The sequence below is a fragment of the Leuciscus leuciscus genome (genome assembly GCF_965113295.1).
Source record: "Leuciscus leuciscus genome assembly, chromosome: 15".
NCBI lineage: Eukaryota > Metazoa > Chordata > Actinopteri > Cypriniformes > Leuciscidae > Leuciscus > Leuciscus leuciscus.
Genome location: NC_138739.1, coordinates 23,023,260 through 23,038,898, shown reverse-complemented (window position 1 = coordinate 23,038,898; position 15,639 = coordinate 23,023,260). Strand labels below are relative to the sequence as shown.

The 15,639-nt window shown below is 37.5% G+C and overlaps 1 protein-coding gene across 5 annotated transcripts; it reads right to left on the bottom strand.

Annotated features, from left to right (window-relative positions):
* Positions 1 to 1,528: 1,528 nt before the first annotated feature.
* hyal2b (hyaluronidase 2b) lies at positions 1,529 to 15,116 on the bottom strand. 5 transcript variants are annotated; one of them, XM_082138072.1, is made up of 5 exons: positions 14,959 to 15,115; positions 13,054 to 13,136; positions 10,318 to 11,308; positions 4,705 to 4,794; positions 1,529 to 3,891 (listed from the first exon to the last, which is right to left on the bottom strand). In XM_082138072.1, the coding sequence occupies exons 3-5, from the start codon at positions 11,299 to 11,301 to the stop codon at positions 3,505 to 3,507; spliced, it is 1,461 nt and encodes a 486-aa protein (XP_081994198.1). In that variant the 5' UTR covers positions 11,302 to 11,308; positions 13,054 to 13,136; positions 14,959 to 15,115; the 3' UTR covers positions 1,529 to 3,504. The 5 variants fall into 5 exon arrangements, with proteins under 5 accessions (XP_081994198.1, XP_081994197.1, XP_081994199.1 ...); XM_082138071.1 differs by lacking the exons at positions 13,054 to 13,136; positions 14,959 to 15,115 and adding exons at positions 11,743 to 11,819; positions 11,994 to 13,003; XM_082138073.1 differs by lacking the exon at positions 13,054 to 13,136 and having other exon boundaries at positions 14,959 to 15,116.
* Between the last annotated feature and the right edge of the window lie 523 nt (positions 15,117 to 15,639).

Here is a 15,639-nt window from a genome sequence, read left to right as displayed (position 1 = left end):
GCTTCCCAAGACCCAAATGTTTTGGAAAAAACTCAATAATTACGTAGAAAGAAAAGCTATGATTCATGTTAACTTTGTAGATGATGATTTTATGCTAAAATGTTTTTTATTTGATGGTGCTAAAATCTTTTATATATTTTATATATTTGATTTAATTATAATTGCCTGTTACTACATTCATAAAATCAAAAGGAATGAAAAAATCTAATTTCTAACGATATAAAATTAATGTTAAAATATATTTGGAAACAATTTCAAAAAGTTATTTCTCTGTAAAATGCCTCTTTTTTTTTTTCTCATGTATTTTTCTTACCCCTGACATGTGGTTAAATGTACTCTTGTATGTACAATATGTTTTGTTCTTATTAAATTTCAATTAAAAAAAAGCTAATCTTTCCTTGGACATCTTTCAGTTGTTGCGAAACGAAATCTCATAATATTATGGCATGTTACTGCACATTTGGAAACATATGCAGCCCCAAAGGGACACAGTAATGATGGGCAGAAAATGAGAAGGGAGGAAAATTTTGATTTCCATGCTTTTGCAAGTGAGGGGAACGCAAAAGATTGCAAGCGAATGCAAAAGCATTTAAAAAAAAAAAAATTTCTTTGCATCTCATAGGTTTTGCATCACAATTTCCAGTTACGGCCTCAGTATAAGACGACTCAATTTTACTATAGTAACGCTAAATGCATGCTACTTTGTTATAAAATAGTACCACCTTTTGTTTTAAAAACACTAATAAAGGTACCAAGGTATTTTGGACATAGTAATACAATGTTTTTGGACATCTACCAGGGTAATACAGTATATAGCAGGCCTTGAATACAGTCAAATAAAGATAAAAATGTACCATTCTTCAAACCAAACCTTACATAATATCGCACCGATGACGTATTCACTAAGACACGTGGATTCCATATTGCAGTGTGATTCTCACCAGTCCGAGCCACAGATTCCAGTATTATTCACACATACCAGAAAACACAGGAAGATCCAAACGGAAAGCCCCACTGGGGGTCGGAGAAGAGGGGGGAGAGACTACAAGGAGACTGGATGTCTGGTTCGAGTTATAACACAAGGCATTCTCTGTGCTGCCAGCCCATAATGTTTCCTCTGGCACCGTTCGACAGCCCCCTTAGAAGTGGAACAGGACCTAGAAAACAAGAAACCAAGGGGTGGAAAGAAACTAGAGGAAAAGTGAACTAGCTAGTAAGGATGAGGGCAAAATGGCCAGTGTTGGGAAAGTTACTTTTAAAAAGTAATGTAATACAATATTGCATTACTCCCTAAAAAAAGTAACTAATTGTGTTACTTAGTTACTTTTTTTGTGTAATGCGTTACATTTTTGCGTTTCTCATCTGGGCTGGGTTTGCTTGTTTGTTTTTTAATAAAAAAAGAATCTATTTTTTGCCAAATGTAAAGGCACATTCCTAAAAAAATCCCAAGTTTTCATGTTTAAATGAGACAAATCCCATATTTTCAACATGGTTTAGAGTTACCTTCCAAAAGTTCATGACAAATTCAAGCTTTTAAATATAAGATTTATTGTAAAAATATAAAACAAACACTTCAAACACACATTTCACTTGACTCAGTCACCAAACAATCTAGACGGCACAAGCAGAATTTGGTATCAAAATTTGGTAATTTTTGGTATGAAAAATAAAAATGTTTCAGTGAGGTTCCTTTCAATTAAAGGGATTGTTCACCCCCAACCTTTAGATTCTGTCAATATTTACTTATCCGGACAAGAAAGCAAGTCAAAGAGGTGAATAAATGTCAGAATTTTCATTTGGGGGATGAACTATGCCTTTAAAGGCACTAACAACAGAAGAAAAACACACAGATCTGTGATGAAACAATCTTTTGCTGTGATGAAACAAACTCACGCTGAACATACGCAAATAAAGCCTTTCCAATTTATCCCACACAAATAAAGAACAGAAATGCAAAGTTCAGCAATTAAGGGGGGAAATCCAGTCTAAAAATAGTTGTGTGCAATCTAAGGCAGAACAATCTAAGCTTCTGTGAACCACAGTATGACGGACATTTACATTAATGTTTTTTGGCAGAAGATTTACAAAAATCCCTCACTATCCAGCAGTTTAAGAAAACCTGTTAAGATCCGATGTCCGAGGTCATATTTCACCCCAAAATCAAAATAAAATAAATGACAAAAACTTTTATTTAGCATAAAGTAAACCTATTATTAGGTCCAAGATCTTTTGTGACATTATTGTCTTGATAATTAAGCACGTTTCGCATAACTGTAATGCAAGGATTTCTAATTACTGTAAAAATTCATTAAAATGTATTAATAATTTATAATTAATTTATAGAATAAATTGTGATTTTATACCTTATGGTATTATTTGTTGTATTGCCTTTAATCTATTATGATTGAATTAAATAAATAAAAAACATCATGATTTTCTATTTACTGTAATAAAACTAATGCATTACTATAATGAGAATCACATTGAGAATAGTGAGATTTAAAAACAAACCCATCTGAACGCATAAGTATTTCTGGGAGAAAAATGCATAACTTACAAGAAAATAAAAATAAAAATCCCAAAACAGGTTTATTTTTCCTTATGCAAAATGTAATTTCTCTGGTTTCTTTTAATTTTGGAGTGAAATGTGAGACAGAAAGCAGGTTTCGTGACATTGAGTCCAAATGAGGTTTTAATGGAGGCAGCAGCGTTGAAAGTAGCAACATGTGTCCCTTTTAAGGAGCTGGTCATGTGACACACAATAGAAATAAGGTCACAACTGGTTTTGTGCAGGTATAAAGAAGGCTAAGTAGTAAAATGTCTCGAATGACAGCTATACAGAACCCAGCACAGGACATGCAGACAAAAATATATATATATATATATATATCGTGGCCACAAATGAAGAATCTGTTCTCTTGTTTTAGTTGAACTAATTATTTCTCTTGGTTTGATTGAACTAAAACAAGGGAACAAATAATTACAACGTTGCCACGATTTAGTAAAACGAGGGAGCGAATTATTATATTGTGCGCACGATTTACTTCAAATGTGGGAAAAAATTAGTAAATTCGTGCTGATGTATTAGTAAGTTAATTGTTCATTTGTGGCCACTATATACATATTTTTTCCCCGCATGTCATGTGCGGGGATCCATACAGCTGAAACCACCACATCAATTCTTTTTTTTATGAAAAAAGCACACAAACAAGATAAGACTTTCACACACAAACATCATTTCTAGCTAAAAAAACAAACAACCATAATTTCACCAGCCGCAGTTCAGCCTCCCATGCAGCAGGGGGCGATCTACTCAAACAGGACCACACTGAGTTGCCACTGTGCAGCACATTTAGTCCACAGAGTTAGCTTGTGTGTTTTCAACTGCCCCAATTGTGTCCTCTTTCGAATTATAGCGAACGAAGGGCCTTCCTGCAGTCAACGTCGCGCATCTCTTGAAGAGAAGGTCCGGCGTTTGTTCTCAAATCGGTTTTATCGAACTCCTCAGTGTAGGAACCCCATCAAGAAAAGCGGTAACAGCAGAACTTGCATAAAGGTGGTCCAGACCACCGTCGCTCTGTTCCCAGCCACACTTCGGCCACAGTCGTCGCCCAAGAACCCGTTGTAGCACTGACACTGGAACTCGTCCTGCAAGCGGCTCAGTTCTTCTTGCCCCATCCGGCCCAAAACCTTTAGCGAGTTTCCTTGGCGCTCTATGGTGTGTGTGTTTGGACTGAGATGCAGGTAGGTGTCCGTGTTGGAGTGTTTGCGAAGGCAGCGACCGCGCATTCCACAGAGGTTTCGGCTGCACTGCTCGGCGGCCGACGTCACGTTAAGCAGGTAACGACCCAACGGCCCTCGCAGGTATTCATTAAGATTAGAACAAGCCGCCTGGAAAGTGTGAGGAGAAATCAATTACAACTTGTAAATTAGACCAATATCTATTGCAATCACTAACTCCTAGGACGATTAAATGGCCAATTTGTAACATTTCATGCCAACTTTTACATTGGTGTAATAAAAGAAATCCACTGATAGCTTATGTCATTTTCTGTTTTCAATAATTTTTTTTATTTAATATGTAATTTAATATTAATATAAATAATCTATCTATCTATCTATCCATCTATCCATCTATCAGATTCATTCGGAAATTAAAAAAATTTGACAATACCAGCATTTCCCTCTAGCATTTTGAGCACAGTTGAACGGATTCTTAACCGCCTCTGATTGGCCATTACGTTCATGTACTTAACATATATGTCTCTGATTGGCCATTGTGTTCACGCGCTTGATCATTGTAGCCAATCACAAGTGCCAATCAGAGGTGTTTAAGAATCCGTTCAACAGCGCTCAAAATGCTAGAGGGAAATGCTGGTATCGTCACATTTTTTTAATATCAGTACTGACTTGGTAAGTTGTTGGTACTTTTGACAACACTAATACATAGATATACATACACACACACACATATATATAAAACATTTATTTTAATATTAAATATATATAGGGAATATATATAAACCCCACTAAGATCATACAAGACCCATCCACCTGTAAGTGGGTATATTTTGGGATAATCGACTCATTGTACATGAACCCTTCCTTATATTTCACCCTGAATTTGAATAATCATCGGTCAATCCCTAAAGTCAATTTATGTGAAGATGATGAGTAAACGCCCTGATTAGGACACAAACGTACTTGACTGCTAGCATAGTTGGAGTCACCCCAGAAGATCACGCCCGCTACACCCAACGCCACGCTCTCGCCGATAGTCGACACCAGATCCATCTGCGCAAAGAGAAGACAGAAAGAAATCAGAATTCATCTGAACCCAAATATTATGATCTGATCAGGAAACAAAACACGTGTTTTAGATAACACTTCATGCGTCACTGAACGTGTGGCTTTCAGAAATGGAAAAATAATTCCATCAGCAAATTAACTCCAAACACTGAGGCTCTTGAGAGTGTTTGTGAATAGTTTGTCCGAGTGCGTATTTGTTAATTGTTCTGCCATTTGTATATTTGTGGCAAGTGACATCGGCGAAGAAAGACAAAGTGTTTATTCTTCTCTTTCTTGACCAAACACTTTGTCTTCTTGACCCTTTCATTGTGTCACTGATGAATGACAATCACTCTTTCATTTATTGGCTTTTGTTGAAATACTTCACCTCTCGTTCCACAGACACTGATCCAAACTCTTGATAAATAAATGACTTGCTCTGTGAGACTTGGATGTAACGGGACTCAGTAAAATATAAGTAAAAAATAAATAATATTTTTTTAAATTTGAACCGTACTGCTCTCAACCCATGGTTCGACACACACTTATACTACGGTTAACATAAATGTATATTTGTATATGTACCTATAATGTACACTTCTGTCGATGAATATGCTCTGCATGCGTTTCAAGTAAGAGTAGCTGTCCAAATCAACTGTTAGTTTGTAAATCTGTTGTTGACATCACAGTTCCTCACGTGTTTGTGTGTTGCAGTTCAGCATGGCAAACGAAGGGGACATGCCACTGATTAAGGTTTGGAATAGAAAATCGATTCCAATTCTAGAATCGGATAATTGTTACATAATAAAAATGTATTCCGCTTACCGATTCCCGTGTGCGCATTTTAATGTGGTTTTAAACCATTCAAGTGCAAGAAGACGCAAAAGAGAACTTAATTTGGCACTCGCCTGTGCTGGGCACAATCAGAGCGTGCGCACCACAAAATACGCCTTTCATATAGAGTTCTCTTTAGCGTCTTCTTGCGCTTAAACTGAAAAATACACACAAAACTGTCAAAACATCCTCAAACACAGTCGGTTATTTAACGTAAATAGTTGAGAAAGAATGCACGCGTTACAGTATATTGGATCAGTGCATTCGGTCTTAAAGGGACAAAAGCCTAATATACCTGCTGCTGTCCGTGTCATTAATGTTAATCAAAGAACAAAAGACTAAGAAAAAGATCTCACTGATCTTAACTGATGCTTATGCTCCGAAACCGATTAAATGTTGTTGTTTTTTTCCAATCAGAAAAAGCAAACCAGGGTGTTGACCAGAATACAGTAAACAGATTCAGTAAACCTCAGGGCCTCCCGTGTCAGCTGCTGATGGCATTGTGATATTTGTTCTACAGAGCCAACGAGACTCGATGAGGAACACAGATGAGTCTTTGTCTCCAGAAAGCTGAGAAGATTCTGCATGCTATATTTAGGACAAGCTGTGACATATATCAGTACGCTTAAGTTCTCTGCACCTATATCCCCCATTGGGAACGTTGCTCAACGCCAAGAAAAACACATCATGACATCGCACTCCTGAAATATGACCATCTCAGAAACAGCTGAACTTCCTTCACGGTCTCGGAGGACAACAGGCCATCACAAAGATCTGTTCAGCTGGTCACATGTAGCTTTTGGCATTAAATGGGTTTTTGCTTCTGCAGGAGGGTGAATGACGGATAAGGATTAAGATGTGAAAAAAAATTAAACTGCCAAAAAAATTAAAATTGTAGGACTTTCTATACTTATTAGAGTGTTGTGTATGTAATGCAATGACATGTACACATTTCAAGAATGTAATTAACCACTTTTTTTGGTGAATCATATCTTTTTCCCCATGAAAATGTCATTCCTGGGTAACGTAATGAATTTTTAAATTAATTACATTTCTACCATTGTTGGCATATACAAATGTACTGATATCCATAATTGGAGCTCAACAAACAACTAGTGCTCGTAAAACTACATTTTAATCACAATTAATATAATAAATTTGGGATTTCATATAGACATGGGCTCAGTTTTGGCTGCTGATAACTCAAAATTCAGAACCAAATTTAAAAAAAAGCTGGAAAATGTTTAAAAATGTTTTCCAGTAAAGTAAATAAGACTTGTTTTATCATTAACTCCACAAAAAACTGAATTGTGTAATCTAACACACAAATATGGGTTAAATGAATTGCCTGTGTCATTGTTAGCCGGAATGACATACTGTTAGACGGAAGGACATTCTGCAATATTTTTCAGGATTACCATAAAAACCATCCTCAGTATCATTTTTTCCTTTCCAACACTCAAACTTGAAACAAAGTAAGAGACACTGACAAGTTTTTAATGATTTAAAAAAGTTAAATTCATTGAGAATGACCCATGTGACTCATTGAATCATATGAAATCAAGATGAATGACAGCTAAAATATGGCAAAAAAACATACAATTATGTAAATAATGTTAATGTTAATAATATAACAAATAACTTTGCCTAAAAGTTTACAAATGTTAATTAAAAACTAGATTGTTGTGCATATGTCATTCTGGATAACGGATGACATGTCCTGGCTAACAGAGGTTTTTTGTTATACAAGAATGACATGTTGTTATCCAGGAATGACAAAAACCAATATTTTTTCTTTATAATCAGGCACTAACTTAACCACCTATGGAAAACTACAACTTAGCTATCATCACTTAAGGTAACCTTTTAGATCAAATAGATCGTTTTTTAATATAAAATCATTATAAATGTTTTATTAGTGTTATCCAAAAGGACACATGATATTGCTACAAAGTGCACCAGTGACCGAAATATCAAAATATCGACATTTTAAGAGACGCTTCCTGACCTTTGCACATGTTCTAGTGCTCCTTCAGGGTCTTCTTTTTGATACAATATTATGTCACATGACATACCACAATGCATTATGGTCCAAAATGGTCATTGATGTCTGTTATCCAGGACTGACATTAGAGAAATCACAATTTGGGGACAAAAGTCGTTCTGTCATAAAAATGTAAATAAGCTTAGTATTATCACTATATTTGTAGGAATCATTGAAAACATCAATACAATTATGCCCAAGTAGATTTTAAATACTTTTATTTATATTTTTAAAAAATTTGTTGTATTTTTGTATTCAGATTTTAAGCCGGGACAGTTACCCGGAATGACATTTTGAGACTTTTGAGCTCAATAGTTCCTTAAAGATTAATTATTTATAATGAATTCTCACATGAGTAATTAAAGAGGGGGAAGTTGAGTCACTTAATGAAGTGCATTTAAAAATGTATACATTTTTATATTATGAATATGCTTGGGACACCAGAATTGACACGCCACGTCATTGACCCAGGAATTGCCTCAAATATTTTGGTGCCGTACAGTCGAATTCTACCAAAACTGACCTCAGGTAACTTCAGGGGATGAACCTAGAATAAGTGATTTCCCTTTTGATTAAAACGTAAACTAAATGACTATTCACTAGATTACGAGGTATATATCGGTACCATTTCGGCTAATATTAGAACATCTTTAATTGGATATTTAATTGTTTATCCTCATTTCTTCTCACATTATATTACCTTTGCTTTCAGTGAGCATTCAGTGAGGTAATCTAAATGTAAAAACAGAGGAAATGAACATAAGCAACAATTATATGTCCAATATCAGCCAATACCAATAAATTAAAAACAAAAAACTAATACCATACGAATATGTTGTGCAGGCCTACTTATGGTGCAGGTCAACTTTAACAAAGAGGCACCCACAATGGTCCAGTTTTAACTAGAGGTCGACCGATATGGGTTTTTTCAGGCCGATGCCGATGCCGATCTTTTGAAATCCGGGTCGGCCGATGGCCGATTAATGCTGCCGATTTATTTTGGCCGATATTTGGCCGATTATGTGCTTGTTTTTAACCTCTATTTGAAAGATAAAATATAACACAAATAATTACTTAAGATAGACAAGATTTCTCAACAAAAACATTTATTGAACACTTGACCAATCTGCACTTGTTGTGACCTTGAGATATGTTTGGTAATTGTACCTGAATGAATTAAATTAATTTGCTACATTTCAGATTAATATATTTGTTTTGCTTAAAATTGTAATTAACAGTAACGTTAACTTAAACACTTTGCAGTTTGAATGATGTCTTGTAAACAAAATGACGGAGTATGTTTTTATGTTTCCACTGTTCGATCGCATCCGCGCCTCACACACACACACACACACACACACACACACACACACACACACACACACACACACACACACACACACACAAATATAAGTAAACACTTTGCGACTTTAAACACACGCGACTTTTCGATCGCGCCCGCGCCCCTCTCTCCCTCTCCCGAGTCTCCCTCTCCCTCTCTCTCTTCCACACACACACACACACACACACCATACTCCAGCATTGCAATCTTTACATCGCAGCCTGCTTCAGAGCTAAGGCGGGGCTACAGATTAGGTGTCCCCAAAGAACTCGCGTATCTAACAGTAGTTCCGCAGTACATTAATTAATTTGCACGCGAGTTTTATTTATTTTTATACCATGTATTCTCCGTGTAAATGTATACACCGAACCATGACGCCCGTACCGTTTCGGTTCAATACGAATAACAGTTACATGTTCCACCCCTAGTCTACAGTGAAATACAGTCACACATTACACTTTGGCCAGCATTTTAACCGTGTTTAATCCAGCTACTAGCTAACAGTATGCTAAAGTTAACTGCTGACTAGCGTCACGTTTCTAACGTCCGTTTTCAGAGCATCCAAGAGAAGCACAGGCATAACAGTAGCACAGAAATACGCATTGATATTCGGTCTGGTAAATAACGGTCGTTAAGGCACCAGTGCCGTATTAGCACCGGGTCTGTCTGTAGCTAACGTTACCCAACCCTAGCGACGACGCTAGCAAAGCAAAGCCAGTCCTTCACTAACCTATGGTCACTTTTTTATTACTTATTTCTCTGCATTGAGTGACAACCCTCTCAAATATAAGACACACAAAACAGAACAAATAAAAGTATCAGATTCTCTGTCTGTAATTGCAAAATTCTTGCTTACTTATTGTTGTGACATGATAGCAACCCTTCTGCTGTGCTAATGCAACCTCAACTACGCTATCAATATCCACCGAACGTCATGTCGCCTATTCATATTTTTTCTCGAAGTTGGCAGTAACATATCAAAAGGTTTTAATTAAATATAAAGGAGTTTTCTCCAAGGAACTTAGCTCCTTCCTTAGGCACTGGATGAGGTCTGCTCACTCTGCTGGAGAATGACTCTAGGCGCAGCGTGCGTCCACAACAACAACACAAGGCTGCCCACAGATGCGCCCGCCTAATAATCGGCTTGATATACTGGATATTGGCCGATGCCGATTATGTTAAAAAATGCAAAAAATCGGCCGATTAATCGTCCGACCGATTAATCGGTCGACCCCTAGTTTTAACACTCCTTTTTTTAAGAAAATCAAAGTGCCACACAGAGAGAAACACACCCTTACAGGAATCTCACCTCAGACAGCGGCAGGAATTCAGGAGAGTTGCCGTTAGAAGTTGGAGTAGTGCTTGCGTAAGTGGGCCGTGTGTAGACAAACACAGGTCTGGCTGACCCGTTCCCAACAGACGCCAACCTCATGCCCTCGTTGACCCGGTTCCGTACGAACTGCCGTCCGGACAGTTTGTCCTTCAATGGTTTTCCCATGTATATGGAAGGATACAAAGCTGTACTTTCCGTCCACAGCCACTTCAGTTCGTCATTCCTGGAGAGCTCCACATCCGGACAGCGTCCCGTGTAGTTCTGGTTATTTTGGTAATCGTGGTTGTAACAGTCAGGAAAGAGGTAGAACCCCCAAAGCTGCTGGGGCCGTAAGCTCTTGGCCAATCGAAGAGTCTCCAACATGAACTTGCTTGCAGAGAGCTCAAACTCTTGCTGGGCCACTTTGGCCACCTGATCAGGAGTCCAAGTTGGGTTTTTCTCAGTGACTAACCGTTTTGAACGCTCGCGGTAAATTTCTTTAGTGCCCCAGTTACGTTTCCAGAGGGGCCGCCACTCTTCCCAGTCGATCACAGCGAGACCTTTGGCTGTCGGGTCCTTGATATACTTCTTGAGCCCATCCAACATCCGTTCTAGGTGTTGCGTGAGACTGGCGGTCTGCGGTAGGCCATCGTTGAACGCAGTGCCGTCTGCCTCAAAGTATGGGTACAATCCCAAACGGTTATGATAGAAGATGGTGAGATTTTGCTTGGTGAAGCCCTCATTTGGTGAGGCCACTATTTGGAACTGATCTAACTGGAAGTTGATGTCATGTCGAGGTCTACAGTCTTCAGTAGGAGCGTTCCAGGCCAACAGCAAAGGCTTACCAGAATACAGTGGCCATCTAGTGTTTTTTAACTGCTGTGCTTTTAAACAGGTCCAAAAAGGTATCAAAAACAATAATTGCAGACAGGAGACCCATTCTGGTCGGGTCGTCCCAAAGAGACGTGTGATGTTCCTCATTTCAGACCTAAAAATACACAAAACCACTCAAATTAATAAAATACTACATATATCCTAAAGTATGTTCAAATATTGTTACATTATACATGCATTTACACACGTAACTAAGTAAGTACATTAACAGTTATGAATTTTGCAAACTTTTATCACAACGCAATTGACTATACATTTATAATACACATTTTATCACAACAGGTGTTGCCTGGGATGCTCTACCAGCTGAGCTATAGTAACAAAGTTTAAAAGTAAGTTTAGCAGGAACTTTCAACGGAAGGAACATATGATTTTCTATTAATACAACAACAACAACAAAGCTAAATAATCACATCCACTAGAACCATTAAAATAGCCATGTTTAATTCATTGTTGCATTATACTTATAGAAATAAACGAGATAATTTACATTCACCACAATTTTTATCAAATACTTCTAAAATATACATTTTAAAAGTATATGTGTTTCCTCGGTATCGAACCCATGACATCGGCATTATTAGTACGCCGCTCTGGCATTCGAACTAGAAGAAAGGAAAGAATAAACATTCATATTTTTAACATTCTATGGAACATTCAAACTTTTAATTTAAACAATCGATTCGGTTCATTGTTACAGCTGTGCGTTACAAAATCGCTTCCTCTTTTATTTCTAGGAACCGTTACAAAAACTGTGATATATTAGAGGAAACACTGACCTGTATAGATCGGACTGAACCCGTTCAACACACCGGTCCGATCACTCATAAACTACCACGCAGCGTCCATCCATATATCCAGCGGATGCCAACACCTCATAACTATAAACTCCCAATCGCTATTTCGAAACAAAAGAGTCTATTATCATTGTTTCAACGCATTAAAACGCCTCGTACGCGTTCAGAGAGTATCGCTCGTGCTCAGCTGGCTCATCTGGATTAATGATCGAATGTGTGCGGATTTCGGCCCTAAGATTGATGCATATAGTTGTGGGTAGAGGGGTGCGAGTTGTTATAAATGACGCAAATCGCTATTCTTTAATGTAAAGTTTTGCGACCACTCAATATGATACGACATATTATTACATATCTTTTTTTATATATATATATATAAGGTGCCGAGGTTGTTGTTTTGGGTGTACAACCAGAGTTCTCGACAATGTGCCCTCTGGTCTCCCCTACATGGCGAGTTGGTTTCGTCCGTATTTCTCTGCTGGGGATGAAGAAGCTTTTCTACTGAACCGACTCACTAAACTGAGATTGAGAGACCAACAGAAGTCGAGAGCCATTACACACAGATCACATTTCACTTCGAAATCATTGCGAAGAATGAGATTTTCTCTTTTCAGCCTTTACCTTCCTATGTTTTATTTATCATTTGTCCTATAATTTATGACATGGCGTAACTACAGTATGAAAATAGTGTATGACTGTAGCAAAAAGACCTGAGGTAATATTACTTGGTTTTTAACACGGTAATGTTACCAGGTTAGTACCTAGTTTTTGACATTTGTATCATGTTAGTACCATGTTTTTGATCATGTACCATGGCAATACCATGGTACTTTTTGAATTCCATTTGCCTGATAAATTCTAATATATCTCAATACACTACATTCGTAAAGCTTAAATACAGCTGAGTCAATTAGCCATGTGAAAGAACTAGATTAGATTTAAAACATTCACTTTTCAAACAGTAGGCTACATTAAAACTGTAAATTAGGCAAAAAAAATGGCATTGCAAAACACCATAGTGTTGGTGGAACTGTCTGACATTAACCTTTGTTAGGCTGGAAGTCAGCTGCAGAGAAGAGCTGTTTCCTGTGGCATTGAGGACCATCCTGTGTGCTGACTCACCTGAAACTGATGACATACACAGGAATGAACCAACTGAACGGAAGGATGCAACAACCTTAGGACCTCATAATACCCACAGTCCTCTGCGCGCGCACACACATTTCACCGTGAGAAACCCACTTGCTCTTTACGGATGCTAATGTTTGTAGGGATCTGGGGTCACAGGCGAGAACAAAAGCTTATTCAGGCTCAAACTACGAATCCCTATAGGACGCCTACAGAACATAAAGGCCTCCCAGAAAGACCTCGTTTCCATGTGTTACAGTGAAGATGGGCGTAATGACAAGTTGCGGTCACTTCTATAGGAGTTCTGAGGTCTGCATTAACAGGAAAAGTGAAGGGGGCGGATAGAAGGAAAACCACCCACAGCTGGAGACCAAAGGGGTCACCTTTGAGGTCTCCTTTGAAGGGCAGATGTCACGAAAACATCACAATTGGTATTAGGACAGTTTCAGTACTTCGTTGAGAATTAAAAATATTCATGTACGCGCATTGGCGAGTACTTTTAGTGCATTTGTCCCTCAAATGACGAATGCCGTGTGTTTGTTTGCTTCTGACCACAGCAGGAGGCAGATATTCTGTGTCCCCGCTCCGGGCGGAATACCTCAATCCTAAAACACATCTTGTACTAATAAAAGGACTGTAAGAGCCAACACAGACCCTTACAGCCTCTTATAAACAGAAGGCAGATCTTACAGCTGTGAGTGATTTTCACTGCTAATGTCTAATTACATGAGGTAAAAAATAAATAAAAAAAACTCGCCATCTGACTTTGACAGGTGTTTGTTCCTTGTTTAAATACTTTCTTCACATCTTGTCATGGCCACTGCTGTTTTTGTTAAGTAAAACTAAAAATACAAAAAATCTATTTACAATTATTTAAATTAACAGAAAAAAAATCGAATATATAAAACAAATGTATTTTCAGTTAATTGCGAAGGCAAACTTTAAAAATTTCATTTATTTTAAGTTGAAGTAAAGTGACTAAAACTGAAATAAAAACTAAATAGACATTTAAGTTAAAACAATAAAATTATCGAAACTTTAACAAATGAAAACTGAAAATGTAAAAATAAAACTAATTCAAAATATTAATAAACAATAAGAAAGTACAGTAATGATACTAAAAATAACACTGATCATGGCTTAAAGTACCTATTCACCCAAAAATCTAACTGGTCAAAATTTTCTAGTGTACAATGAAAGTGAATGGGGACTGGAGGTGTTGAGGTCTAAAAAACGACATAAAAGGAATCCGTACAACATGCGATCTATATTTCAAGTCTTCTGAAGCCATATGATAGCCTTAACATCATTGACATCAAACTCAGTGCAACATGATGGAAAAATGCCTAAGTGTAAATGGGATTTCACAACTATGATGACGGAAAATCCTGTCAATTAAAATGACTGTCACACACACACACACAAAAATTAATCTCATACAAATTCATCATAAGCCTTTAAAAGACTTAAGAATATTAAGTCATTGACCACTTTTATGGTATTTTCATTTTTTTTTTTTTTATTCAATTCACTCAATACGGCCATGAGCAGACTGGACATTCTGCCAAACATCTCCTTTTGCGTTCCATGAAAGGAGGACAATCATATGGAATGACAAGAGGGTGAGTAAATGATGACCGAATTTATATATTTGTACCATGTCCATATTTGACCATATCCATATTACTATACTGCATTGCATTCATATATTTCTTTTTTAAATGTAGTTTACTCCAAAAACACAACTTGCATTAATATTTAACATTTTTCTTCAGAAAAGTTGTTTAAATTAACACTTTCTATGTCACTTGCTCCTACTCACCGTACTTAAAGATTGTGTCTCTCTCTCTGTCTCTCTCTCTCTCTTTCTCTCTCTCTCTCAGACAGATCCTCAGTTGTCTCTCTATATGTAGATGTACACCTGCTTCAGTTCGCCTGTCTCTGTGAGTCTCTCTTAAAGCAGCTGTGTATTCAGTTTTGATCTTGGAGAGCCCACACCCCTGTACCTCCTACATTCCTGCCCGTCGCACCCATCCGGGCGCCTGGCCAGACTTTTGATCCTACCGTGTTAAAGGATTGGATTTGAGTGGTTTAGACTGGTCTCAGATCAGCCCCTGCAGGAGACCCCAGGCAGCCCCTGGTTCTGGTTGCCAAGGTGATCTAGATTAGAAGACTCCGAGCAGAACTGAAGTTACAAGAGTAATAAATCACTGCGAAAGTTATGAAATGGGAGATGGTGGAGGAGATAGAGGCGAGAATGCTAATTAAAAAGTTTTATAGCTAAAGAAATTAATAGTACTTAAATATAGTTGAACATGACACTAGCAAATTCATGGGTATCATTCCCAGGGGGCACAAATAATGGGAAAAAAACATGTACATTCAATGCACTCTAGATAAAAGTGTCTGATGAAGGTAAGAAAAATAGTTGGTACTTCATGGAGATCATATGACGAATTATTAAAGTAAAAGCAATGCACCCACACCTTTAGGGGTGTCATAA

Coding starts and splice junctions, on each gene's coding strand:
- hyal2b (XM_082138071.1), bottom strand. CDS start 11,792: ATGCCGATGTCATGGGTTCGATACCGAGGAAACACATATACTTTTAAA. Junction 4,795..10,317: donor AATTCCTGCCGCTGTCTGAG/GTGAGATTCCTG, acceptor CTCTTTGCGCAG/ATGGATCTGGTGTCGACTAT. Junction 3,892..4,704: donor CCAACTATGCTAGCAGTCAA/GTACGTTTGTGT, acceptor CACACTTTCCAG/GCGGCTTGTTCTAATCTTAA.